Consider the following 27,510-nt stretch of genomic DNA (forward strand, 5'->3'; position numbering starts at 1 on the left):
ACCATGTGAACCAACTACACCACACACCGGCCTCCCAAGTCAATTCTGCATAAGTTCACAGAGATTATGTCCCATTTAAAAGCCTAACAGCCCACGGATAAAAGCTATTCTTCAGCCTGTTGGTACGGCTGGCTATACTCCTATATCTCCTACCCGATGGTAGGAGAGTAAACAGATACCGTCAGTGATCATTATTGGTACAAAATATCATGATTTGGAAGACCCCGAAAATATACTAAAAAGTTGCTATTTGCTATAGCAGAAGCTTTTTGCAATTAGCCCTTGCACATTACTTAATGATGTGAACATTTATATCTGAGTATATTACCAACGTTTCTCAATCATCAGTACCAAATATTGTTTCATAACTAGGAAGTACGTTTACCTAGACATCCACTGGCTAAGTCTGTAATAAAAATTAACCTCAAAATCAGATACTCACTAAATAATTTGCCACTAGAAAATGTGTTCAAAAGTATATGCTTCGCTTTTTAACTGTTATCTATTTATAGTCTTCAAATAATGTTCTGAAAGCAGTGAAATATGATGGAATATAAACTAACAGGATTTTCTAAGAAAGGAGAGATTTTGTTTTAAAGAAAGGAAAACTAAGCCATACACACACACACAAACACACACACACACACACACACACACACACACAGACTATCTTGTCTAAAAATAAGGACTGAGACTCCCGTTTCAACGATATGTGTTCAGCGAAAATAAAATGGGCAAATAGCCGAATCTGTTAGACAATCACTTCATCATATTGTACACGCTCTAGAACAACATGTCGTAAGAGTTCTTACCTACTAAAATACGGCTGAGTTAAAACATAAAAATAGGGAGAGTAAAGGAACTTCATAAAGTTTTTTTGTCAGGTGCAAAAATATTTCTTCCTTGGTCATTTTTCTTCCTCCTCCTTTTCTAGAGAATCTGCCAACAGAAGATGAGGAGACCCTGTCCAGTGCCTCAATTAAACTTCTCTAGTTTTTTTAAAAAAGCTTGATCACTATCACCCTAATTTTCTTTTGGGAAAGAGTAAAAGCTAAATTAGGGGAAAGGGGGGAAAAGGAAATGAAAAAGAAAAAAACAAAACAACCCAATACAGAGGACAGCTAACCTTTTTCCAAGGACCTATCCTTATTTATTAAGAGGAAGCAGATTTAAAGGAAGCCTAGCAATAGTAATTGTGTCATACATTTGGCAGAGCATTTGTTTAATGGAATGGCAATCATCTATCATCTAAATAGAGGATTATATTGATTATAAAAATTTCACAAGACACATTTACCAGCCACTAACTGCAATCATCAATCATTTAACTTAAGAGGGATTTTATGGAAGAGATAACAACTTGTTTGAAAAAGCATGAAAGGGATATTCATCATCCCCTTCATAAAGTCAGTAAAAAAAAACATGGAAGGGATGGTGGAATCCTTGCTTACAGTAAAAAAAAATTTCCACATCAGCCTTAAAGACAACATTGAAAACTGATCTGTACCCACTTGTTCATCCTTACAAGTTTTAATAAGCCATGTGGGATTTTGACAGGCAAAGAAAGAAGTTTCATGAGCCCTCCTTTGCATGGTTGCTGTGGAAATCATTTAGTCTGACAAGCACGAAGAGTTAATTCAGTCGTTTTCAATGCAGAGGTCTCAGAAATCTGGGTATTTTCTTCAGTGCTATTCATTACAACTGTTTTAAGTACTTCCATAGAACCCAAGACATGTTCTGAGCAGACTTAATTAATATATGTATCTACCCCAAAATCTGGAAAACCATTTATAAAATTTATAACATTTTTTTTTAAAAAAATTGTGTGTGAATTGAGTCCTGAAAAAGAATTGGAAGTCAGTATAATACTTCCATAAAGTTAAATGTTTAATCCATGGCAAGATATAGTCAACGTCTCACTCAGCATTTTCTGAACTAAGCAATTAATTACAAAAAACATTAACTGAATTTATTAAATAGCCTATGTCAGGGGTCTGCAACCTTGACAACTTTAAGACTTGTGGACTTCAGCTCCCAGAATTCCTCAGCCAGCTGTAGCTACAGCTGGCTGAGGAATTCTGGGAGCTGAAGTCCACAAGTCTTAAAGTTGTCAAGGTTGCAGACCCCTGGCCTATGTATCATACTTTTTAATAATAAAACAGACCCAATAAATGCTTAAAGGATTCAATTTCATACTGTTGAGTATGTGAATTCATCTATGATTTTAACCATATCTCAAATGAATTACAGAACTACCAGCTTATCTTTGAACGTATTTGTCAGCACAAGTCCATCTTATAATTCTGAAAGCCATACCTTCAAGTTTTTCTGAGAGTCGGGTGTTGGGCTGTCCAGGTCTATTAATTTCTTCAACTCTTCTTCGATATTTGATTTAGACGCTCGCTTTGGTGAGGCTCGAAGGTCTCTGGCTGATGCACGCAACCTAGGATGTGCCATTTCATTACCATCACTCTGATGTCGCCTTAAAAAGAAAAGAAACACATCTTTACAAAACAAAGAAACAAACAAAACAAAATGCTTCTATTAGGTCTGTTGGTTTAGAGAAAGTTTAAATGGAACGTGACTGTTTTAGATAGCTGGAAAAACTGAGTTTTATTTAGTATTAATAACTATCATTCATAACTTAGTATTAATAAATAAACAAGGATAAATGTTACAAGCAATAAGCTTAGGATCAGGGCAGCAACCCTAGTCTCACCACCATGAATCACAAGGCTTTCACCATACCTTCAACACTTTAAGGACACTGAAATTTAGCGTGGCTCCAAGGCTTCCTTTCTGTGGCTGTTGGGAACCCCTGTACCCACAACTGTGAAAAACAATGGATAAGTTTCCCGCCATTTTAAGGTGGGGAGCATTTAAATGGCCCTTAAAAGGCATAGCATAGAAAAGAGAGGCAAAGGGATCTCCTCATATTTTCCCTCAACACATTCTTAGAGTATGGTCCCTTTCACCCTGCGGTCTTTGTCTTTCCAATGCTAGAGTGAAAACGTATGATATGCACACATACCAAAGACCACTTTGTCGGAAGTTTCCTTGCTACCTATTTTATACTGCTCAACATGTTCACGTCTGGCCCTCGTTTAAGGAATTATTCCAACCACAGGCTTCCTGGAAATGAGGACTTAAGGCACCATCTGTATTATTCTGGCCACCTGGAACCGAGAGCTGTGCAAAATTGCTCTCTGTCCATACTCTTCCACGTATGGAAGAAGTGGTTTGAAGTGGGCTCATGCTCAAACTTAACTGGACATGTTTTGGGAGTTCTGGTCTGTGCGCCAAATGAAATGTGCAGATAAAACAAGACTGATCCAAACCGAAGTGATTTTTGAAGGGGGGGGGAGCCAAAAGCATCAGCAGCTGAGAGGAAGCAGAGAGAGGAAGATGCTGGACAGAAACTGCAGGAGACAGGCAATGTACTGGGAAAGAGATACTACCTAGGAAACAATCAGACAAGAAAAGCTGGAGCTCCCAGTGACTTAGCGATCAGAGAAAGAAACTTAAGAAGGACTCGCCCTAATGTATTAAGCAATGAAAGGCGAAAGCAGGAAGTTTGTAGTTTCAGACTTGCAAGATTCTGTTAATGTAGGCTTACAATGAAGTGGAATTAGTTCATCTAGTTGTATTTCCTGTTTGGGTTACCTGGGAGGGCTGAAAGGTTGGTCAGTGGCATGTGCTTGGCTGCAATACGAGTAGTGGCAGGGGTGGTGCCTGAATGGAGGAAGGAAATGCCAGGAAAATTGGAGGGAAGGTTTTGCCGAAATGCAACGCTCCTGACATTGCAGTGAAGAGAAAAGAATAGAAGGGATGATGTGCACCAGCCTCATCATATTTATCTGCTGGATTTTGTTTCCTCCAAAAGTCAGAAACTGTTAAAACTAGATGGATTTCAGTTTTGCCAAACGGTGATCTGAAACAGTCTGGCAGAACCACCAGAACAGTGATCCCTCCCCTTGTTTCAAAGATAAAGGATTTTCATGCACGCTTCTATCTAGATCAAATTTATTCCTTTCCTCTTACTATATTTTTGATAACGATCTATGATTAACTTTTCACCTCTTTGATTAAATGTATCTAGGTTTTTCAGTAAGAAACTTGGCTCTAAACAAAATTGCATTATTGTGACATAAAACAAGTTTTCTGTATAGAAACTAAAAGAGTAAGTGGGAAAACCTTCGCTCGTTTCGCCGGGACCTAAAAACTTGGCTATTTGACTTAGCCGGCCTGGACTGAGGGGTTTTAAGGTTTTAAATTTTAAATTGTTTTGGGGCTATTAATTTAATTTTATTTTAATTTGTACATTGCACTGTTTTAATTTGCCCTGTAAACCGCCCTGAGTCCTTTGGGAAAAGGGTGGTATATAAATCGAAACAAATAAAATAAAATAAAAAAATAAATAAATAAAATGTTACTGTAATACATGTAGCTCATTTGAATATTTTTAAAGTTACTTGTCAGACATTGACGCTTTGATCTACTTTGCTTGTCTTACCTTTGTATTTTAATCAAAGGATTATTAGCATTGGCTTTACATATCAAAACACTCCTTTTCCTCCTGGCTGACCTGGACTGACAGGGACTTTATTATTTATTTATTTATTTATTTATTTATTTATTTATTTATTTATTTATTTATTTATTTATTTATTTATTTATTTATTTATTTATTTATTTATTTATTTATTTATTTATTTATTTATTTATTTATTTATTTATTTATTTATTTATTTATTTATTTATTTATTTATTTATTGGATTTATATCCCGCCCTATCTCCCGAAGGACTCAGGGCGGCTAACAACAAAACATATAATAAGTACAGAAATTAAGATAAAAATAAAATTAAAATCATCTGTGCAATAAATTAAAATTAAAAACTAAAAATAAATTAAAAATTGTAAATATAATTAATTAAAATGCCTGTCAGTCCAGGTCAGCCTGGTGGAATAGGAGTGTTTTGAGGCCGCGGCGAAAGGATTGGAGATTTTGGGCCATCCGAAGCTCAGGGGGGAGCTGATTCCATAGGACTGGCGCTCCCACAGAGAAGGCCCTCCCCCTGGGGGTCGCCAGCCGACATTGCCTAGCTGACGATACCCTGAGGAGGCCTTCTCTGTGTGAGCGTACTGGGCGATGGGAATTCGTTCCCGGCAGCAGATGGTCCTGCAAGTATCCCGGGCCTAAGCCATGTAGGGCTTTAAAGGTAAGTACCAGCACCTTAAATCTCACACGGAGGGCAACCGGTAGCCAATGCAGCTCACGCAGGAGGGGTGTAATATGGGAGTATCGGGATGCTCCCATCACTACCCGTGCAGCTGCACTCTGCACCAGCTGAAGCCTCCGGGTGGTCTTCAAGGGCAGCCCCATGTAGAGAGCATTACAGTAGTCTATACGGGAGGTAACGAGTGCGTGGGTGACTGTACGTATGGCATCTCGGTCCAGAAAGGGGCGCAATTGGTATATTAGGCAAATCTGGGCAAATGCCCCCCTAGCCACGACTCCAATATGATCTTCAAAACTGAGTCGTGAATCTAGGAGGACGCCCAGATTGTGTGCTCTATCAATGGGAGGTAACATCTCTCCTCCTATAGTCAAAGATGGAACCTCTTGGACTAAACGAGATGACGGTATGTAGAGCCACTCAATCTTGGCCGGGTTGAGTCGGAGCCTGTTTTTTCCCATCCAAATCTGTACCGCTTCCAGGCAACGGGACATCACATTGAGGGCATCACTGGGTTGGTTCGGGGTGGAGATGAATAGCTGGGTATCATCAGCATAGTGATGATATTTCACCCCGAAGCCACGGATGACCTCTCCCAGCGGCTTCATATAGATGTTGAACAGGAGGGGCGAGAGCACCGATCCCTGAGGCACTCCACAACTAAGGGGCCTAGGGCTTGACCTCTGCCCCCCTGCTAACACCATCTGCGAACGGTCCGAGAGGTAGGAGGAGAACCACCTGGCTGACCTGGACTGACAGGGATTTTAATTATGTTTTTAATTTTTAACTCTAATTTTTAATTTATTTTAATTTTAATTTTAATTTATTGTACAGAGGCCTTTAATTTTAATTTTATCTTAACTTCTGTATTTATTATATGTTATTGTTGTTAGCCGCCCTGAGTCCTTCGGGAGATAGGGCAGCATATAAGTCCCAATAATAAATAAATAAATAAATAAATATCCATTTGCTATTTTTGACATGGGCCAGGTCAAAGATTCTCTCCCTGTAGTTCTAATTGTGTTGTGGTTTGGAGGAAAAAGCATTGGCATCTCCCCCCCCCCTTATTTTCTGTACAACCTAGAACAAATTAGATGATTTCTACATCTGTTCCAAGGTTTCTGAATAGAAAGAATAAATGGTGGCAACACACCTTTTCTTCCTGGCAATCCAAACCAGGATTTTATAGAGCCCAACTAATCATGTTTTAAAATATTTCTAATTTCACTTAGTTTAGAATAAAAAAAATCCTGTGGAAAAGTATTCCTCTCAAGATAAATCTGAGATTTTACCTTTCAAAGCTTTTGCAATGTGATTTTAAAAGTGGAGGGGTGGGGGTGGGGGTGGGAGGAAGTATAATAATATACATTGACTGGAGTGTTTTAGTATTTTGAGATAATTTAAAAAATGCTTGCCATAAGGAAATGAGTGACTAAAGAGAAGGAACATTTTCTAAGTACATTGAATTAATTAAATGGTTTTAATTCAATGATTTGAATTGTATTTCGATCAAAAGCAGACAATAAATCTCTTGGGAGGTTTTCCTCTAAGAAGCCCTTCATTTGGTTTAAATTGCCACTCCTTTTAACCCTCTTAAAAGTTTTCCATGAGAAAAATACAAAGAGGCCTTTTCACCCATTAAACACCCATGAAAATAGAACCAAAATGCTCTTACTTTCTTGAATCCATAAACCCCACAGAGTTTATTGTCCCTTCAGGTTTTTTCCATCCAATCAGGTACTTGCTAGTAGCACCCTGACGTGGGTAGAAAGTTCTAGGACCAGAAGAGGAGGAAGAAGAGGAGAAAGAAGGTGCTAACTGTGGGGAAGTGGCAGAATGAAGCTCTTCTTTAGGTGAACTTCTGGCACTGGTGAAAACAATGGAGCTGGCAGAGTGTCGGGAACCCATGGTACTGGGAAAGAAGCATAAGAAAGACAAAACTGACTTAACTGTATAACTTTACATTTACACACAATTAATTTCAAAATTGCCCTCTGGTAACACAGAATACAATTGTTATATGCTTTCCTTTCACTATCTTGGAATAAAGGATTCAACCTATTTAAACAGAAGAATAAACCTGGCCTTCACTACCACAAACACAGCTACTCCTAACCTATTCTTAGAGCAATCTTAATGAAAGAAGCAAATTATGATCGTCTAGCAGCACTAGGTGGAAACTACTTATGTGCAAGATTGACAAAATATGAAATGATTTTTACACACACACACAAAATTAGAAAAGGTTTTTTTCCCCTGAATGGCATTCCTAATTATATGTAAATAGACAATAGTGTCATTGGTTGGCAAAAGAATGATATAGATCAGAGGTCCCCAACCTTATGGGCACCAGGGACCGGTTCTGTGGAGTGAGGTTTTTCTGTGGACCGGAGGGGGTGTGATTTTGTGTGCTGTCAGCATTGGGCTTTGCTTGTTTGTGCGGCCCGATTGCTGGCATGCCACGGCCCGGTACCGGTCCATGGACCGGAGGTTGGGGACCCCTGATATAGATAGTTCTTGTTTAGTGATTGCCTCATTTAGCAACCCTACACAATTACAATTGCGATGAAAAAGTAACTGTGCACCCAGTCCTTTGATTTATGACCTTCACGGGTTTGTAAAGCAAAGGAAAGTTGAAAGATCACAAGCATACTTGCAGTTTCACTTAGCGATTGCTTCACTTAACAACTGAGTTACTGGTCTCAATTGTGGTCACTATATGAGGACTACTTCTAATTTAAGAAGGATGTCAATTTCACATGAGAAGAAATCCTAACCTTGCCACAGAACTTTCTACTTGCTTTTCTAGTTTGCTGTTGTGCATCTTGCACAAATTGACCATTTTCCAAAGCAGATTTTGATGGAAGATGAAAAAGTTACAAGAAGGGAAAAGAATCGCTCATTTTCACTTATGGTAAATGTTCTATGAAAAGACATATTTTATCCTTTCTTTAGATAAAAGACAATATTTTAAGAGAAACACTAATTATATTATTGGCAGTGATATAACAGATGAGACATTTTTCTTTGGAATAGATAACTTCTAGGAGATCAGTCGGGTCCAACTGTTGAAATTACTGAAGCTTCTTTCAACATCTATAAAAGCTCTCTGTTTCTTTTTATAATATAATAGGGAATGCTAATAGATTTTGTATGCCCATTTTATCATTGTTTAGCTCTACACACTGAATTTAACAGACAAGAAACTCCTAACATGTCAAAAATTTATATTAAGATTTTTTAAAAACTAATAATGTTTAGTAAATTGTGTTAATCCTTCACAAATTCCATGACTCATGACTGTAGAAATATGCTACATTTAATATAATTCATCTTCTGCTTCCCTACAAACTAGCATTTTGCATCAATAAAATTCATATTATCATCTAACATGCAAGTTTCAAATATCTTCTAAATGCCAGTAGATGACTTAACATTGCCACATTACTCACAATAAATTACTTATTTTCATGCCATGAATTTTGAAACTATCAAATATAGTATTTTGTTTTCACAATGAACAAATTGTGCATTAGAACCTTCTTATGAAGTTACATACTTTTACACTGTGTATCTTGATTAGTTTTATTGAGTTTTTAATGTAACCCTTCTGGGGTATTTTCAATTTGGTAGTCAAAACAAATTATTTGGAAAACAAAAAAAAATTCATTTTAGCTTCTAGCTCCAACATGGTACAAACACAGATAAGCTGGCAATGTTATAGTCCAGCAGAGAATTAGAACTTTCAGGCTGACCCAGTTGCGAGTCTGGCAATTTTAACAGCTATAAACCTGTTATGCCTATAACTTATTGAACATCTTACTTAAACTTAATGGAGGAATAGAAATGCTACAGTTTGACCAGAGGAAGAATAAGATTTGGAAATTTTGTGCATGTTTTATAATTTAAAATCCTCATTCATTGCAATTATCAGTATATACATTCTTTTAAAATACTGATTTTTAACATAAAATGAATTACTAACTACATTAGCAAAGTTCTCCAAGTATTAGGAAAAGTCGCAAAGTCAGAAATTGTCATTTTGTCACAAGAATTTGAGAAGCAAAGTCCAGCTAAAAGTAGCAGACAAAATAGTTTTTGCAATACCATCATGATTTGCAGGTGCAATGTTTTAAAGAAGCTAGCCATAAACCAAATTTGACATTGAGATCACTCACAGTTTGGTATGCAATGAACACTACTAGTTCTTTCCACTTTGCAAAAGTGATCCAAAACAAAACAAAGGGCTTATTTCTTTTACCAAGACTGAAGGGATCAGGATGCCTTTTATTCTAAACCACGGGTCGGCAACCCGCGGCTCCGGAGCCGCATGCGGCTCTTTGAGCCGTCTCCTGCGGCTCCCAGCCGCCCGGTGCGCGTGCACCTCTTCGAACGGGCAGTGGTGCGCGCGCACCTCTCCAAATGGAGAGTGGCACCGCCCGTTTGGAGAGGTGCGCGCGCACCTCCCCGAATGGGCGGAGGTGCGCGCGCACCTCCCCAAACCTTTGGAGACGTGCGCGCGTACCTCCGCGCGAACGGGCCACGGCGTCGTTCTTTGAGGAAGCTGCCGCGGCCCGTCTGCAAAGCTGCCGAAAGCGGCAGCTTTGCAGATGGACCACGGCAGCTTCCTGAAAGAGCGATGCCGCGGCCCGTTCCGAGAGGTGCGCGCGCACCTCCCCGAATGGGCGGAGCTGCGCGCGCACCTCCCCAAACCTTTGGAGAGGTGCGTGCGTACCTCCGCGCAAACGGGCCGCGGCGTCGTTCTTTGAGGAAGCTGCCGCGGCCCGTCTGCAAAGCTGCCGAAAGCGGCAGCTTTGCAGATGGGCCACGGCAGCTTCCTGAAAGAGCGATGCCGCGGCCCGTTCCGAGAGGTGCGCGCGCACCTCCCCGAATGGGCGGAGCTGCGCGCGCACCTCCCCAAACCTTTGGAGAGGTGCGTGCGTACCTCCGCGCAAACGGGCCGCGGCGTCGTTCTTTGAGGAAGCTGCCGCGGCCCGTCTGCAAAGCTGCCGAAAGTGGCAGCTTTGCAGACGGGCCGTCGCCGTCGGGCAACCGGGAACCGGTTCCATCTGACTTTTTTAAAAAATGGCGACCGCGTGCGTCCGCGCATGCGCAAAACGTTTTTTGCGCGTGCGCGTGCATGGACACACGCACGCGGCTCCCAGTTTTTTTAATTTGTGATGGAACCGGTTCCCGGTGGCTCTTTTACTTTTTTAGGTTGCCGACCCCTGTTCTAAACTATTCTGGAAAAACTTTAATCTGACATTACATTTTTAATTTTAAATCAGCAACACAATTAATTCAGAATAGTTTAGACTTGGGAGCATCTTTATTCATAATATTATGAGCTCTCAGTTAGTGTACACATTAACTATTACTAATGTCTTCTACAATCTCAAGTGTAATAGTTGAATTCCTGTATGCTCAGCCATCCTGTTCAATCATTTTCTATAGAAGTTCCTAGATAGCCTGTCAATAATTCACAAGTAATCTGAAAAGTAAATTGTGACTGCCTACTGTGTAGTATTCCAAATATAAAATTATTATTAAAAAGTAATTATGTAGCATCTAACTGATCTCAAAAAACTAAGCACTTCCCCTCAGGTGGAAGGTCACCAAAAATCCCAGAGATGTAGGCTAGATTGGAAAATTTTAAATTTTTCAGAAAAAGGCTATGTTGAACCACTTCGGTATTAATGCCAAGACCCATCCATAAAATTTACACTTCAAAGGAAGATTTATTATTACACAATGTTACCACATAAATATAATATTTAGTATATGCATGTATTACTATTATTTTATAGATTTATTATAGCCAGCCATTCCAAAAGCGAAATATGCGAATTTCATATGATGTAGACCAGTGATGGTGAACCTTTTAGAGACCGAGTGCCCAAACTGCAACCCAAAACCCACGTGTATCGTGTGCCGGGTGGGCGTGGTCCATTGGGTGGGCATGGCTGCGGTGGTAACGGCAGACTGGGTGGGACTAAAAAGTTCAATCAATCAATTCCAATTTTGCAAGATCTTTTTTTTCCCCCACAAGAAGTTGAAAATGATTGATTGATTGAACCTTTTTTTTTTGCACACGGCGGAGGCCTAAAGCGAAAAGTTTTTATAAAACCCAGCTGAAGGCCTAGGATTGGGGTGACGGCGCGTGTGCCCACAGAGAGGGCTCTGCGTGCCACCTGTGGCACTCGTGCCATAGGTTCGCCACCACAGATGTAGACACTTCTGTTTTAAGAACTCCTATGATAAACGGAGTGATTCTCCATCCACTAAAAGAAAGAGCAAACATACTTGCATTTTCAAACACTCTGCACAGTATCTCTTCTTCAACCTGCTAAGCAATGTGTATAGTTATTTTTCTAAAAGTTACTAGAAATATCTAGAGAGAGCCTTCAGATAGATAATTTCAAAAGAAAAAAAAAGATTACCTTGCATGGGAACCAGCATCACTGAGGCTAAAAGCACTATTTTCTCTTGTTAAAGGATTGGAGGCTGGTTGACTTTTGGAATGGATGTCCAAGCTCAGTGAAGATTCTGTTTTTCTGTCCATCATGTGGCTGTCTTTTTCTAAAGTCCGATCGGCAATGGAGACCGCTTCACTGGAACTGTGCCAAAGCGATGCCACTTTTTCTTTTATAAGTCCTGATCGGGGAGATGTTGCCGAGTTGCCCAGAGAGGTTGAACTGCTATGGCTGGGACCGTATGAGGTGGTATCGATGCCACTATCGGCAGAAGTGCCTTGAAGGTAGTTATAGCTGTTCATCTCTGATTCAGTCCTATCTCCACTGTCATACCACTTCTCATCACTATGAACGCTGGAAGCATTGCTGGACAGCGTATTACTGCTCGAGTGGCTGGAGTAGTGGCTGTCGGACTACACACAAACACAGACAAGATTCTGAATTAAATTCAACATTTTGGAATGAAATAATATAAAGTGGAATGAACTGCTCATTACTGAAATTATATAAGGGAAAATACACAGAACTGTCTACAAACATAAAATGAGAAACGTCCCTCTCTATGTACCACTTATTTTTTGCAACCTTTTTACTTTCCACTTTGTGTGTTTTAATAGAAGGGGGCAGATTAAGAGATGAAGAGGAGAGAGGAAAGTTGCCCAACATGGATTCTGGAGAAGTATCAACCTGTAACATCTCTTAAAAGGCTACGATGAAAGATCTCTAAGGTGTTTTAATTTAAATGTGTCGCCATGCAAATTTAATATATTCTTTAAATGTGTTACTTTTCATAATATGCTTAAAAAGTACAAAATGACTGGTTAAATATTAGCAAAAAGATCTCGTGAGTATTTTATATACAGGTCGTCCTCAACTTACAACAGTTCGATTAGTGACCATTCGAAGTTACAACGACCCTGAAAAAAGCAACGTTTTTCACACTTACGACCACGGCAGCATCCCCAAGGTCACGTGAATAAAATTCAGACACTTGGCAAATACTCGCATTTGTGAGAGTTGCAGTGTCCTGGGGTCATGTGATCACCTTCTGCAACCTTCTGACAAGCAAAATCAATGGGGAAGCCACATTCACTTAACAGTGGTGTTACTAATTTAACAACTACAGTGATACACTTAACAGCTGTGGCAAGAAAGATCGTAAAATGGGGAAAAATACCTAATAGTTGTCTCACTGGCTCAGTTGTGGTTATAAGTCGAGGACTGCCTGTAATCTCAAGTTAAGTGATGGCATCATTTCTTATATGTAACCGATGAATTCTGCATTTAGAATCTACTCTGAAGTCTTACACATCTGCATAGATTTTAAATGATCTCCCCATAGTTTAAGGAGTTGTAATAGCGGAAAAGTCTGCCTCCAGAAGTTGTCAATGCTTCAACACTGGAGGTTTTTAAGAAGAGACTGGACTTAAATGGTATATCATTTCCTGCCTGAGCAGGGGGTTGGACTAGATGACCTCCAAGGTCCCTTCCAACTTTATTATTATTATATTATTATTATTATAACTCTAAGCAACCTTCTTGCCATGGTGTTTCCTGAACTATCATCGCTAAGAGAGTACTCAAGTGATGTTTCACTTAACAACTGTTTTGCTTAGAAAGGCATTGCCAGTCCCAGTCAAGCAAGCGCTAGTTATACTAATAGAGAACTAAAGATTGCTATAAGAATTATTTTCCTGTAAAAATGTTGATAGATCCTAAAAATTTGCTATGTGGAAGATTTTGTTTTTTGTTTTTCCTGAAAGGAAGGTTTGCAGATCATAGTATATATATCACATTACAGTTTGAAGCAAAATTCTGCTTGAGTTGGCGGGGAAGTGTTTTCATTAATGCATCTTATACTCAGTTTTAAAATAATGAGATTATTATAAATAGTTTGCATATCTGTACTCTGAAAAGCAGACATCGTTTGGGGAAAGTACAATTTTTTTAAGAGACACTTTTATCTTTCAATCATTTTATTTAAGACATCTTGAATAAAAAACGGAAGATGAACTTACATGGCCCTGCTTATTTGGAGATAGGTGAACCACTGGATCCTGTCTCATCAATCTTCCAGTTGGACTTTCTCTGAAGGATGGCAGCACTTTGGACACTGCAGGCAGATGGCATGTTGCTTCTGTAATATAGCATACAATAATGGTGTTTTTCATTCACTTACAAAAAACTATTGCCTGGCATTTAAAAAAAATGGGAAACTGTTGTTGGTTTGTAACGGGTAGGCAACCTTGGCTCTTTTATGACTCGTGGACTTCAACTCCCAGAATTCCTGCTGGCTCAGGAATTCTGGGAGTTGAAGTCCACGAGTCATAAAAGAGCCAAGGTTGCCTACCCCTGGTCTATAAGAAGCAGAAGCAGAATACAACATCTGTTTTCTAATGTTGCTGACTTAAAAGCTGAAGAATAAAATCTTTGCTATATCAGGCTGTATCTGTTTAGTGCCTTTCCACTCGTGGATCATTTTTCCCTAGCAGAAGCTTGTTTTTAATGGAATAGCAAGGGAGGGAATTTTCAACACTTATTTTTTGCAATCTTTTTACTTTCCACTTTATGTATTTTAATAGAAGGGGGCAGATTAAGAGATGAAGACAGGAGAGGAAAGTTGCCCAACATGGATTCTTGTCTGAATACTGTTCAATCAAATAAGCTTCTGTTAGCAAGGTTGTCTGTTTATATCAGCTGAATATAACTCACAATTATAAAAATACAGTTATATGGGTTTGTATAAAATGGTCCTTGTCTTAAAAAAAACAAACCTATTTCTAAGGGAGGCTGATAGGTAATGCTGTACTAAGTCTTTTTTACACCAAATTGCTTATCTTCTTTACTTTTTAATTAAAAAAATGGTATTTGAATGTTGTACTTTTTATAACAGAACTTTATGTTAGTTAAGTGAAAACAACAACATACAATATGTGAACTGCAAAGTCATTCTGGAAAATCACAAATTTTACCATCACAATAAAAAATGAAAAAGCAGATGTGATTGAAATAGTTTCTCCAAATGGAGACTAAAGATATGTATAATCACAGAGGTTTTTTTTTCCTTGCTAAGTAGTTCTGGGAGGGCTATGGTCTTCCCAGTTGCAATGTATGGCAGTGAAAGCTCGACCATAAGAAAGGCTGAGCGCCAAAGAATTGAAGCCTTTGAACTATGGTGCTGGAGAAGACTCCTGCGAGTCCCTTGGACTGCAAGGCGATCAAACCGGTCAGTCCTAGAGGAGATCAATCCTGACTGCTCTTTAGAAGGCCAGATCCTGAAGCTAAAACTCAAATACTTTGGCCACCCAATGAGAAGGAAGGACTCACTGGAGAAGAGCCTAATGCTGGGAAAGATTGAGGGCAATAGAAGAAGGGGACGACAGAGAATGAGGTGGCTGGATGGAGTTACTGAAGCAGTAGGCGTGAGCTTAAATGGACTCCAGAAGATGGTAGAGGACAGGAAGGCCTGGAGGAACATTGTCCATAGGGTCGCGATGGGTCGGACACGACTTCGCAACTAACAACAACAACCGCCCTATTCCCGTAGGACTCAGGGCGGCTTACAGGGAAAATTAAAAGTTAAAATACATCATATACAATTAAAAATGATTAAAACTAAGATTAAATTAATCCCTGAACTTAACTAAAACCCCATTAATTAAAAATTAAAACCCCTCAGTCTGGGCCAGACAACTCAAAAAACCAAGTTTTCAAGTCCCTACGAAATGAGCGAAGGTCGGGGGCGGTCCTAAGCTCCGTGGGAATCACTAGATGGATTTAATATGAATAGAAAAAGTATACATTTTGAAACTCAATACTGTATTTTATTTTCAAAATTCTTCCCAGCTCCTCAGTGATATCTAAATACTTCACTCTGTCCTAAATCCTCCTCGTGAACATAGTAGCTATCTACTATAAGCATAAACATAATTGGAGCCATTTCAGTTTCTTTCATTATGCCATTTTCTATCACTCAGCTTGCCCAGGACAATGGATTACTTTCAGGATTATTGTCAAGCAGGATAGGACAAGAAAAATGTTCCTGTTTACCTGAGAAAATTATACTGTAATATCTGTTTGCTTTCCAATGTAACATTATATAAAATGTTTGCTTTTCAAGGTAAAATTGTATTTGAATGTTTCTTTTCCCATCATTTGATCTTCCAAGTAGTGAGAGAAACTGAGCTTGACCTGTGCCAATTTCTACTCCGCAAATCTGTTTCCAAACTTCTTTGGCGTTTTTTTTTACTCAACTATCCAATGTAGAAACAGCACTTAGACTTATATGCCGCTTCAGAGTGCTTTACAGTTTCCCTAAGTGGTTTGCAGAATCAGCATATTGCCCCCAACAATTAAGACTAAGTGATTATACATCAGTTCTTCTAGAAATATCATTTTACTTCCATTATACAGCCAACCAAGGAGCCATGATCTTAGCTTGGCTTCACTGGCTTCTTGGCTACAATTTGTCACAATGCAACACTGGTCTAATAAGAGGATATTAAATTGCTATCATTTCGAATATCTTAGTGGAATCTAACGTAATAGATTCAAGCACAGCAGCTATAGAACCAGGCCTGTATGCTGAGAACACCATACAAAGACTCAACAATAAATATCAGCTGAATGCTGAGGATTTGCATGGCTCAGAAAGTTTCTTTCAGTTAAAATCTTAACTAATGACATACACATTAGTGGGAGAAAATATCTTGACTAAATACAGATTTCAGTTACATTTTACTGCATTTTTACATTTGTGCATTATCGAAAGCATATCAAACAATTTATCTGAATACCCCTTTCTGTCGGAAAGCAGCACAATGAAAATTAAAATAAGCTGATGAACCAGATGCTATATTCGGGGGGAAAAGTACACGCGCTAAAACAAATAAACATTAATAAAGCCAAGTATGTCTATAGTACAACTTTCTGAGAAAGCACTCCAGGGACTGGGCTATTATGATGTATCTAATCCCCACAGACATTTTATTTCTAATAAATAAGTGCCATCTAATATTGGATACATGTTACAATAATTCATTCTGATTTAATAAAAACAAAAAAGATAAATACTTATTGCATATGAATGGGTTGCCATAGTCACCTTGGGGTACAAGAAATAGAATATATGCAAGAAAGAAATACTCACCCATCTGATCAACAATGCTATCCTCGCTTCTCTGCCAACTTGGGGTGGATTTGCCACTGCCACTAGTATCTGTGTTCTGCCTATCAATGGAGGCAGGAGATCTTCTACTCATTCCAAATCTGTGTAAAGGAATCTCAGTTATTCCATTCTGCACATGGGAAATGCTATTCAAAGACGTTTCCTAAATATTAGATTACAATCTGTTCAACCATTCCAAAATCGTTAGCTACGGTCAATTGTATCCTTGATTTTGAAAAATCATATACTACTGTCAGAATCCATTTATATCACATTCATAAATGTATGTTTAAAACATTATCCCCCCCTATGGATTCTGCCATCTCCCGAGGAAGGAGGAGCGTATGTGGATTCAGCCTGCCTTAGGTTATTTCAAAGGCCAAGGGAACCTTTTGAACTAGGGGGATCAAAAGGGAGGTTTAGAGAAGGTATCTGGCTTGTGGTTTCTTTTAATTCTGGAGAGGAAGAAGGCAATAACCATAAAGATTCGAAGTTCCTTTTCTTCCCCCACGAAAGGGATGACATGAAGTAGAAGGATGGGGGCTGACCAAATGGGATTGAGGGAAGGGGGGTTGAACCGGGTACCCTTTGTAAAATTTCAATTTGTAAAACAATACTAAGTCCTGTCTTGTATTCCCACAACCAAGCATGTCCTAGTAAAGATTCCTTTTGGACTAAAACTGACTCCAAGAGTTTTTGTCTTCCTAAGGCGTGGTTTGGGGTGGGTCCTGTCAACTACCCTAAGGTTCATCATAGCTTCAGCAATAGTTACTAGACATTAGACAGAGGACGAAAGTTAGTTGACAGAAGTAGACTAAAGACAAAAATGACAGTGGAGAATTTGTTGGTCAAATGAGCAGGGATTAAACAAATTGTCATCAATGGCATATCTTGGTTACCTGAACAGACTTAGGAAAATAAGAACGCTATTCAACTCAACAATGCTTATGAGAGTCATAGGCTTTCCTACCATTCAGTAACAACAACCATTATTTCAGGTCAAATTGCCTTGGATCTGGAGGCTACATGTAACTATCGTGACTATAGTAGCTACTGAGTCTTATCCTCAATTTGTCTTTTCATAAGAACGTGAATTCCTAAGTTGAAATTGTTATGAAAAGAAGGGGGGATGTTGGGGGGGAAGGTGATATCTCTGTTATCTTACCTCTCTTATCATTTAGCTTTAGAATCTATTATTGGGAGAGGGAAAACACTTCTTTTACCACTTCTTCCACACAATGCTATCTAGTCCTTACTGTACTAACCATTTGTCCTAATCAAAAAGCCCCAGGATTGTAACCTTTTCTTATGAAGAAATTATTTCGAATTCTTAATTACTTGTGTTGGCTTTTTAAAGGATAACAAGATTTTTAAGACACTGAATATAATATTCAAGTACAAGGATACCATATACTCGTACTGTAAAATTTTGATGCTGACAGGTTGTGAGAAACCTACTGCTTCTTAATAATTATAGGTACAAATTTAACTCCGTAAGTCAAGAACATTGTGGCTTTTTTATCAGTCACAGTAGCTGTCATGTATGCTTGTTTTCCTATTTTTGTTAAGAGGCTACCATTCATAATTAATAAAACATTTTGTTACCCACTACACTTCTAATCTGCCCAGTAACACAATATGGGAACAAATGCTTTTGGTTTAAACTGGCTTCTTATATTCAGTTGCAGTCTCTGAGCTTAATCAAGAGTATGACAGATGCCAAGAATAAAGATATGTAACACTGCTAGTTACATCTGCAATATCTGAAGAGGGAGATGACAAGAAGATGAATTATTAAGTTATAGCACCCTGTTCAAAATAAATAGAGAACGTGGGTAATTAAACACACTGAAATGATTCTCCAGAACATATCTTTTCTGTGTCAGTGTGAACACATTGTGCACAAGCAAGCATTCTTAAGCAAAGTTGTAATGTGCAATGTTTTATTTAACTTTTCAGCAAAGAACTGATATTAATAGTTTTTCAAGATGCTACCTCAGATGTGGTAATACAAGAAACTATTTAATCAAGACACCAGAATACTAGGCTTTAATTTTACCTAATTTTTTTGTGTTGAGAAGCCATGACATTAGGAGCACTTGCTATACGATCCAGTATCCTTATTTTTCCCCCCTGTTCAGATACTCAAATGAAGTCACCAAACGCACATTAAAAGAAGCATAAGACCTAAGCATAAAGCAATAAACACATATGTGGCCTACCCTTCAGGCATAGATTTTTGCCTGTATGTTCCTCCACCAGAGCCAGTTTCACTTGAGGATGATAAATTGCTTGGAGAGTTACGACACTGCTGTGATCTTGCTAAAGCAATGGATGACACTGTGACATAGACGTCAGAACCAGGAGATAATCTGTTCAATACAAACAATTTCAAATTCTGCATTATTAAATAACCATCAAAAAGGTAACATTTTATGTGAACTGCCACATCATCAGCAGCAATTCATCACAACAATAAAAATAAAACCAGCTGTAGAATAGTATCCACTTTCTTTTATAAATCTATTCCCTATGAAGTTGACTGCAGGAACACAGGGGGGAAAATGCTTCCAAGGATTGCAAAAATAAACTTGAATTGCTCTTTGCATGCAAGGGTATGAAAACAGAACCTGTTTTACCCAAGTTTCAAATAAACAAGTGATTTATAAGAGTTTTTTAAAAATGTGTTTTAATTGAGCTATTTCATAAAAGGACATACAATATTGGCACTTTAAAGTTTATTTTATTGCAAAGGTAAGGAATGTCTTAATAGTTACTAGATTATTTATTTATTTTATATCTGGTCTTTATATTTTTATAAACAACTCAAGGCAGTGAACATACCTAATATTCCTTCCACCTCTTATCCTCACAACACTGTGAGAAGAATTGGGCTGATGATAACTGGCCCAGCCAGATTTTATACCTAAGGCAGGACTAGAACTCACAGCCACTTGGTTTCTATGCTTGTGTCCTATCCATTATATCCATTATATTTGTTAAAGAAATATAACGTTAAAATATTTTTAAAAATGCATGTAATACAGCATTATCAATAGACTTATACTCTGAGCATTCCTGAACTAAAAAAGGTAAAGGTTCCCCCGCACATGCGTGCTAGTCGTTTCCGACTCTAGGGGCCGGTGCTCATCTCCGTTTCAAAGCCGAAGAGCCAGCGCTTGTCCGAGGACGTCTCCGTGGTCATGTGGCCGGCATGACTAGACGCCAAAGGCGCACGGACCGCTGTTACCTTCCCACCATAGTGGTCCCTATTTTTCTACTTGCATTTTTACGTGCTTTCGAACTGCTAGGTGGGCAGAAGCTGGGACGAGTAACAGGCGCTCACTCTGTTACGCGGCACTCGGGATTCGACCCGCCAAACTGCCGACCTTCTGATCGACAAGCTCAGCGTCCTAACCCACTGAGCCACCGCGTCCCTATATTCCTGAACTATCACCTCCTAAAAAAAACAAAAAAAAAACCCGCTTCTATTTTTGATTTGCACATTCATTTTTTTTATAAAAGTAATAAAATCAAACCAAGTAAACAAATAAAATCTATAATATAAACCATCTTTCTCCATATTCAAAGAATATCCAGAAAAATATTTACATTCCTAATTGTGTACTGCTGGGAATCTGTGAATATTTTAATTCAAATCAGTAAAAAAGAGAAGGACATTTTGGAGAGCTCCATGAAGGAGGCAGCAGAATAATAATACATGACCCAACTGTTAATTTCCCCTTATCACAAGGGCAGAGTTTCTGTTCTTTGGGTACATTATTTTATTTTATAAGCTAGGAAAATAATGCCTACAATCATCCAGCACAGATTAGAGCCCTGCTTGGAAAGGGACATGCCAGATGTTGAAGCTGATTTTAGAAAATGCCCCTGGAATATGAGACATTATTTCTGATGTACCCTAAATAATTGAAAAAGCCAAAGAATATCAAATATGTAGTTGACTAATTATAGAAAGGCCTTTGATTCTGTTGATCAAATCAAGTTGCAGAATGTTCTTAGAAAAATGAGAATCCCAAAACATCTCACTGTCCTCATGCGAAGCATATAAAAGTCAGAAACTCAAAATTTGGATAGAACATGGTGAAACAGTCTCTTCTGATTAGCAAAAAGGCTGCACATTCTCCCCATATTTATTCAAACTACATAGTGAACATGTGCTGAGGGAAGCTAGATTAGAAGATGATGAATGTAGTTTTGCAACTGGAGGAAGAAACAGCAATAACTTGTGCTATGCTGATGATACAGTTCTGATTACCCGAGAATGCAAATGATCTGGAAGCTCTTGTAATGAAAACCAAGGAGCAGTGAAAAAATGTAACCAAGATTAAATATGAAGATCAAACTAATGACAACAACAACAACCAGACTGAGAATTGGCCATGATATTGAAGTGATAGGTACCTTCTGCCGTTTACAATTGACTCTCAAGAGTAAAAGAATCAGCAGTCAAGTAATACACTAGAGTAGCACTTGTTAGAATAACGAATACGATACTGGAAAAGATATTCAGATTATGTGATATGCCTTAATCACAAAAGATCAGAATGGTACAAGCAATGGCTTCCCCTGTGATAATCTATGGAAGTGAAAGTTGAAGCAGGATAGGAAGAGTTTTGTTCCTTTTGAACTTTGGTGTTGGAGAAGACTCCTGTGAATACTATGGATAGCAGAAATATAAACAAATGGATCTCAAACAAATCACTTCAGAATTCCCACTAAATTACACTTTGGAAACACGATATGCAAAGTCCTAGCTTTCTGGAAAAGTTTCTGGGAAAAGTAGAATGTAAGAGAAAAGGGTAGTCAGTTGCAAGGTGGATTGATTTAATTACAGTGATGAAAGGTACATCTTTGACAAACTGAAGTAGAAGGTGGAATAGAACGGAACGGAATAGAACATTATATTTGGCCAAGTATGATCAGGTACACAAGGAATATGTTTCCAGTGCACAATCTCTCAGTGTACATGCCAAATAACAGAGTAATAATAATTTTGTATAATTTTGGCTACATGAATCTTCATGAAAAAATATATATCTAAGAGCGGACACTGACTTCATGGCACATGTTCAAACAATCGTATTATTTATTAAATATATTTCTGTACCACTTACTAATACAAAACTTATTGCCATATAATGATAAAAAGAAATTATACTATACAAAACATTTATTTAAAAAACCAGTGGTAGGAAAACAAAAATTACAAAATCATTCAAGCAATGCTCAATGTAAGTGAGAACACTTCAGTAGGCGCTGAAATAAATGGTGATATTTCTCATGTTCATTACTGGCATGCTGTGATTTTTCCCTTCTCCTGTTAATTGAAGTTCTACTCCATATCCTTATTAAGTATCTCCTCGTCTCAGAAATCCTTAAGGCTCCTCTTGATGCACATTAAAATATAAGAAAGATAATTTTCCATACCAGCATAAAAATAGCAGATAGATGGATGGATGCAGGTAGAGAGGGAGAGGGAGGGTGTGTGTATGTACTGGTGTGTGTGTGTGTGTGTGTGTTAATTGTAGCAGGAAGGAGCACCCCTGGAGAGTACACATGAAGCATGAACACAGGACACTAATGTATATGCAGATAGAAGTTCAGTAACTGGATTGATTGATTGACTGTACATAATTTCTATTACCACCCTTCTCGCAACAGTGGCTCATCGGGGTGGGGGGGGTTTGCAGGGACAAAGATTAAAACCGACACCTACAAACAATACTCCATGATACCCAGGATAAGCAACTCATTTCAATTATAAAACCTGATCGATAGCAGAACTTGCCTTACCTTCTGGCCCCAGTAGCAGCAACAGTATGACATGCAACTGAGCCAATTTTCTTGCACCCATAACAACAGAAATAGGATGGATAAATTATTGCAATAGTGTTCAAAGGCATTAGCAAATATAATGCCTTATAGTATAAAAAGGAACCCATAGCTTTATAGTGTTGCTGTAAAAACCTACTACCAACCTATATACTTACCAGGGTCTCCAACCCCAGGCCACGGACTGGTACCAGGCTACACAGCTGGAGATAAGCAGCAGGTGAGCGAGTGAAACTGAAAATACCATCCCCCATTCCATGGAAAAATTGTATTCCATGAAACTGGTCCCTAGTGCCAAAAGGGTTGGGGACCGCTGCACTTTACCGCTGTCTTTTGGAATTCACGTTCAGGTTCACCTTCATACAAATTCATCCCTTTCTTAATCAGCTACATGAAAAATTATACCACTAATGCTATTTGTTTAAATCAAATACAGCATATTAGAAAAAGATTGTATGGCAGATACTGTTTGACTAACCAAAGGTTAGAATTGACTTTGGCGTGACATCCCTATGATCAAAATGGTATAACTTATCAGAATTCAAAAGTTTGTAAAGATAATCAGATATGGTTTATCTTTACAAATGGCTGACTGGCCGTACTCAGCGTGTGGTCCTCAATGAAACTGCATCTGGAGGGAAGTGTGTAGTGGGGTGCCCCAGGGCTCTGTTCTGGGCCCAGTGCTCTTCAACATCTTCATCAACGATTTGGAGGAGGGGATAGATGGGGAACTCATCAAATTTGCAGACGACACCAAGCTGGCAGGAATAGCCAATACTCCAGAAAACACGCTTAAGATACAGGAGGATCTGGACAGACTCGAACACTGGGCGCTATCTAACAAAATGAAATTCAATGGTGAAAAAAGTAAGGTTCTACATTTAGGAAAGAAAAACCAAATGCACAGGTACAGTATAGGTGGTACCTTGCTTGAGGGATCTTGGAGTCCTAGCGGACAATCATTTAAATATGAGCCAGCAGTGTGCTGCTGCTGCCAAAAAAGCCAACACAGTGCTAGGCTGCATTAACAGAGGAATAGAATCAAGATCATGTGAAGTGTTAATACAATGCCTTGGTAAGGCCACACTTGGAATACTGCATCCAGTTTTGGTCACCAAGATGTAAGAAAGATGTTGAGACTCTAGAGTACAGAGAAGAGCAACGAAGAAGATTAGGGGACTGGAGGCTAAAACATATAAGAAACAGTTGCTGGAATTGGGTATGTCTAGTTTAATGAAGAGAAAGACTAGGGGTGACATGATACCAGTGTTCCAATATCTCAGAGGCTGCCACAAAGAGGAGGGAGTCAAGCTATTCTCCAAAGCACCTGAAGGCAGGACAAGAAGCAACGGATGGAAACTAGTCAAGGAGAGAAGCAACCTAGAACTAAGGAGAAACTTCCTGACAGTTAGAACAATTAATCATTGGAACAACCTGCCTCCAGAAGTTGTGAATATTCCAACACTGGATGTTTTTAAGAAGAGACTGTACAACCATTTGTCTGAAATGGTATAGGGTTTCCTGCCAGAGCAGGGGGTTGGACTAGATGATCTCCAAGGTCCCTTCCAATTCTATTATTGTTGTTGTTATGTTGTTGTTATTATCATCATCATCATCAAAGCAACAAAATCCTTTTAAGATTATCTTGGTTAAAGTTACTTAAAATGGTTCATTTTATTTTCTTCTGGCAAATTCTCTTAATGATTTTGTGGAAATACCAATATGTAAGTTAGCCCTGATACAATACTGGGTGATTCTAGTAAGCATATAGCCATTGTTAAATCAGCTAATGCAGACAGAAAAACTTAACTTTTTTAAAAAAAATGTTTAAATGCTACCTTAAGCACAACACATAAATTGATTGAATGCAACTGGCATCTCCAGAAGTTATGTACTGGGTAATTTTGTCCAAATCAGTACTTAAGCCTTGGATAAGTCACTGGAGATTTAGTACCAAATATTTTCCTTGCAATACTAGCTGTAAAAGAATAAATTTTGACTATGTGTTGAGGCAAGGTTACAATTTCAGCAATCATGAGATTCAATAATTGGAAATATCATTTCTCCATTTTTAAAAAAGTTAAGACAAATATACTTATATACAAAATAAATTATTCTGCAATTCATGCTGATGTTTTATAGCATATATTTCTTGCAAATCCTCTCATTAAGATTTCTTAAAATGTTTATATCTGTTGTTGCTTCTGGGTTGGCAGAATGCTTTTGTTCTCTACCTTTGCCTCCACAGTATAATATTGCTGATTTCCAACTATCTCCATGGTTGTTGAATTAAAATTACAAAATTAGTTGGCTAATAGTATGAGTAGAAGTGAGTTAACAAAGTATCAAGCAATATTTCCAAAGAATAGACTAGAAATTTAGTGCTGTTATGGCATGTTTAGCTGGAAGCCACAAGGGTCATGTTTTACTTGTACAGTATAACAAAACATAAATAATTACAGAATGTAAGTGGTTGGAATTCATGTAGTTGCAGGGATCTCCTACCATAACTTCCTCAAAAGTTGGCCATGCTACCCATTTAAACATTTATAGCAAAAGAGAATTCACCACCTCCTAAGACAGATTTGTTTTTCTTGCAGATTTGCTTAGTTTGTGATCTAGCAAAACATCCAGATCCCTTTTGTGCATACTCTACATTCAGTGTTTTTTTTGTGTTTTTTTTCTTGTTTGAGTGTAGGGCTCTGGCATGTCCTTGTTGAAATTCATCTTGCTGATTTATGCTTACTCTTACAGTTTAACATCCTCCTGAAATTTGATAATATCCTCCATTTTTGTGTAATCTACAAATATGAAAGAACATGACACTCATACTTTCTCCTATTTGACATGGAGCCACAGATGTATACGGATTAGATATTATTGTTTAACCACCTCTATCCATCTAATGGTAGCATAGTTTAGTCCACATTTTGCCATCTTCTTTAATCAAGGTACCCTTTATCCACCATACCTTTTATCTGTAGTCAACTAAACTATCATTCTATTAAAAAGAGTAAACATGTTGATTTGGCAGGAATTGTGCTTGATAAACCCATGCTTGCTCCTGCAAAGCAATGCATTGTTATAGAAAAGCTCACAAACTGCTTAATAAAGCATTCCAAAATTTGGCTTGTTTTTGACATAAAGATAATTGGCCTGTTAGTTCTCTGGCTCCACTTTATTCCCCTTTCTAAAAATCAAAATAACTTTTGCCTTTTCTTCGATCCTCTGGCACTTGATCCAGATTCATGATTTTTCAAAGATCACAATCAGCATTCTTTACAGACTTGGGCCTTTCTCTCACACTCCTCCATTTCTCCACGTGACTTTTTCTTACGTTTTGGAGGTTCCTTGCTCCCACTCAACCTCCAAAAACACTTCCTGTTTCTAATTCAAATAACTCTCTTCTTTTTGGATAAGCTCGATGGGCACTTTTGCCTTTACATCCTTCACCTTCCCTTTCAGGAGGGCAGTCGGACTGCATTTGTTACATAAACAGCTTATGTCATCATCAGAAAGAAAAACAGACATGGCATGTCTCTTACAGTTTACAAGAACAGTTTTCCTCTAGTATGTTCCTCTGATAAACAAAACAACAAAAAGAATTCCCTCACCCTTGAACTTCGCTATTGAACTCCTGCTTGTTTATTCAGTGAACTCTCTGTCTTATGTGTTCCAGAAGCTGCCTCAACTGGATCACCAACAAACAATGCTCCAATCACACACTTCATTTATAAATAAAGGTAAAGGTAAAGGTTCCCCCACACATGCGTGCTAGTCGTTTCCAACTCTAGGGGCCGGTGCTCATCTCCGTTTCAAAGCCGAAGAGCCAGTGTTTGTCCGAGGACGTCTCCGTGGTCATGTGGCCAGCATGACTAGACGCCAAAGGCACACGGAATGCTGTTACCTTCCCACCGTAGTGGTCCCTATTTTTCTACTTGCATTTTTACGTGCTTTCGAACTGTTAGGTTGGCAGAGGCTGGGACGAGTAACAGGTGCTCACTCTGTTATGCGGCACTCGGGATTCAACCCACCAAACTGCCAACCTTCTGATCCAAGCTCAGCGTCCTAACCCACTGAGCCACCACGTCCCTTTCATTTATAAATGGTAAGATCTATATACCAGCTGAATAGTCAACCTATAGAATTCCCCATCTTTGGAACTTTTTAAGAGGCTGGACAGCCATTTCTCATGGTTTATGTAACTGCGTTTCCTGAATATGGTAGAAAATTGAATTAGACAATCCTTCCCAATCCACAATGTTATGTTTTTACACAATACAATAGCAGCATTTATTAGCAGTGGCAATTATTTATTAGACTTTCCATCTTCTTGATTCTTGTTCTCTTTTCTGACTCTTTCCTCTGCTCAGCTTACTCCCCTGCCAAACTTCTGTTTGCTTTTCCTGTTCATTCATTCAGTAAACTGTGATTTCTTAAGGAAGTTACCTGATCAGAAAATGAAATAAGATTAATCTCAGCAAGATTCATTCTTGACAAATATTTACTGCCTATTCGTATTTGCTTCATTGCTTTCAAGATGTCTACAGACCAATTTCTTGATATTATAGAACAGACATGTCAAACACAAGGCCCGGGGGCCGGATCTGGCCCATGAAGTGGTTTCATGTGGTCCACGAAGCCATCCTGGAAACAGTGAGGGAATGGCCCCCTCTGCCTTGGCCCTGGCCCAGAGACCCTCCTTCTGCCAGAGACCCTCAGATCTGTCCCACTCCTGCCCAGGCCCCCAAAGGCCCCCTTGATGCGAACGATGT

The 27,510-nt window shown here is 38.7% G+C and overlaps 1 protein-coding gene across 4 annotated transcripts in view; it reads right to left on the bottom strand.

The window, feature by feature from the left end:
* Positions 1–27,510, bottom strand: part of SIPA1L1 (signal induced proliferation associated 1 like 1) — a 172,081-nt gene that overhangs the window by 14,609 nt on the left and 129,962 nt on the right. For 3 of the 4 annotated variants that reach the window (XM_081315375.1, XM_081315373.1, XM_081315374.1), the window contains exons 12-17: positions 19,102–19,251; positions 16,862–16,980; positions 13,731–13,849; positions 11,680–12,125; positions 6,915–7,151; positions 2,317–2,482 (exon numbers count right to left, since the gene is read on the bottom strand). In XM_081315375.1, coding sequence (XP_081171501.1) covers positions 2,317–2,482; positions 6,915–7,151; positions 11,680–12,125; positions 13,731–13,849; positions 16,862–16,980; positions 19,102–19,251 — 1,237 coding nt within the window. The remainder of the gene's footprint in view (positions 1–2,316; positions 2,483–6,914; positions 7,152–11,679; positions 12,126–13,730; positions 13,850–16,861; positions 16,981–19,101; positions 19,252–27,510) is intronic. The other variant, XM_081315376.1, reaches the window with a different exon arrangement.

The sequence above is a fragment of the Vipera berus genome (genome assembly GCF_964194415.1).
Source record: "Vipera berus genome assembly, chromosome: 1".
In the NCBI taxonomy this organism is placed as follows: domain Eukaryota; kingdom Metazoa; phylum Chordata; class Lepidosauria; order Squamata; family Viperidae; genus Vipera; species Vipera berus.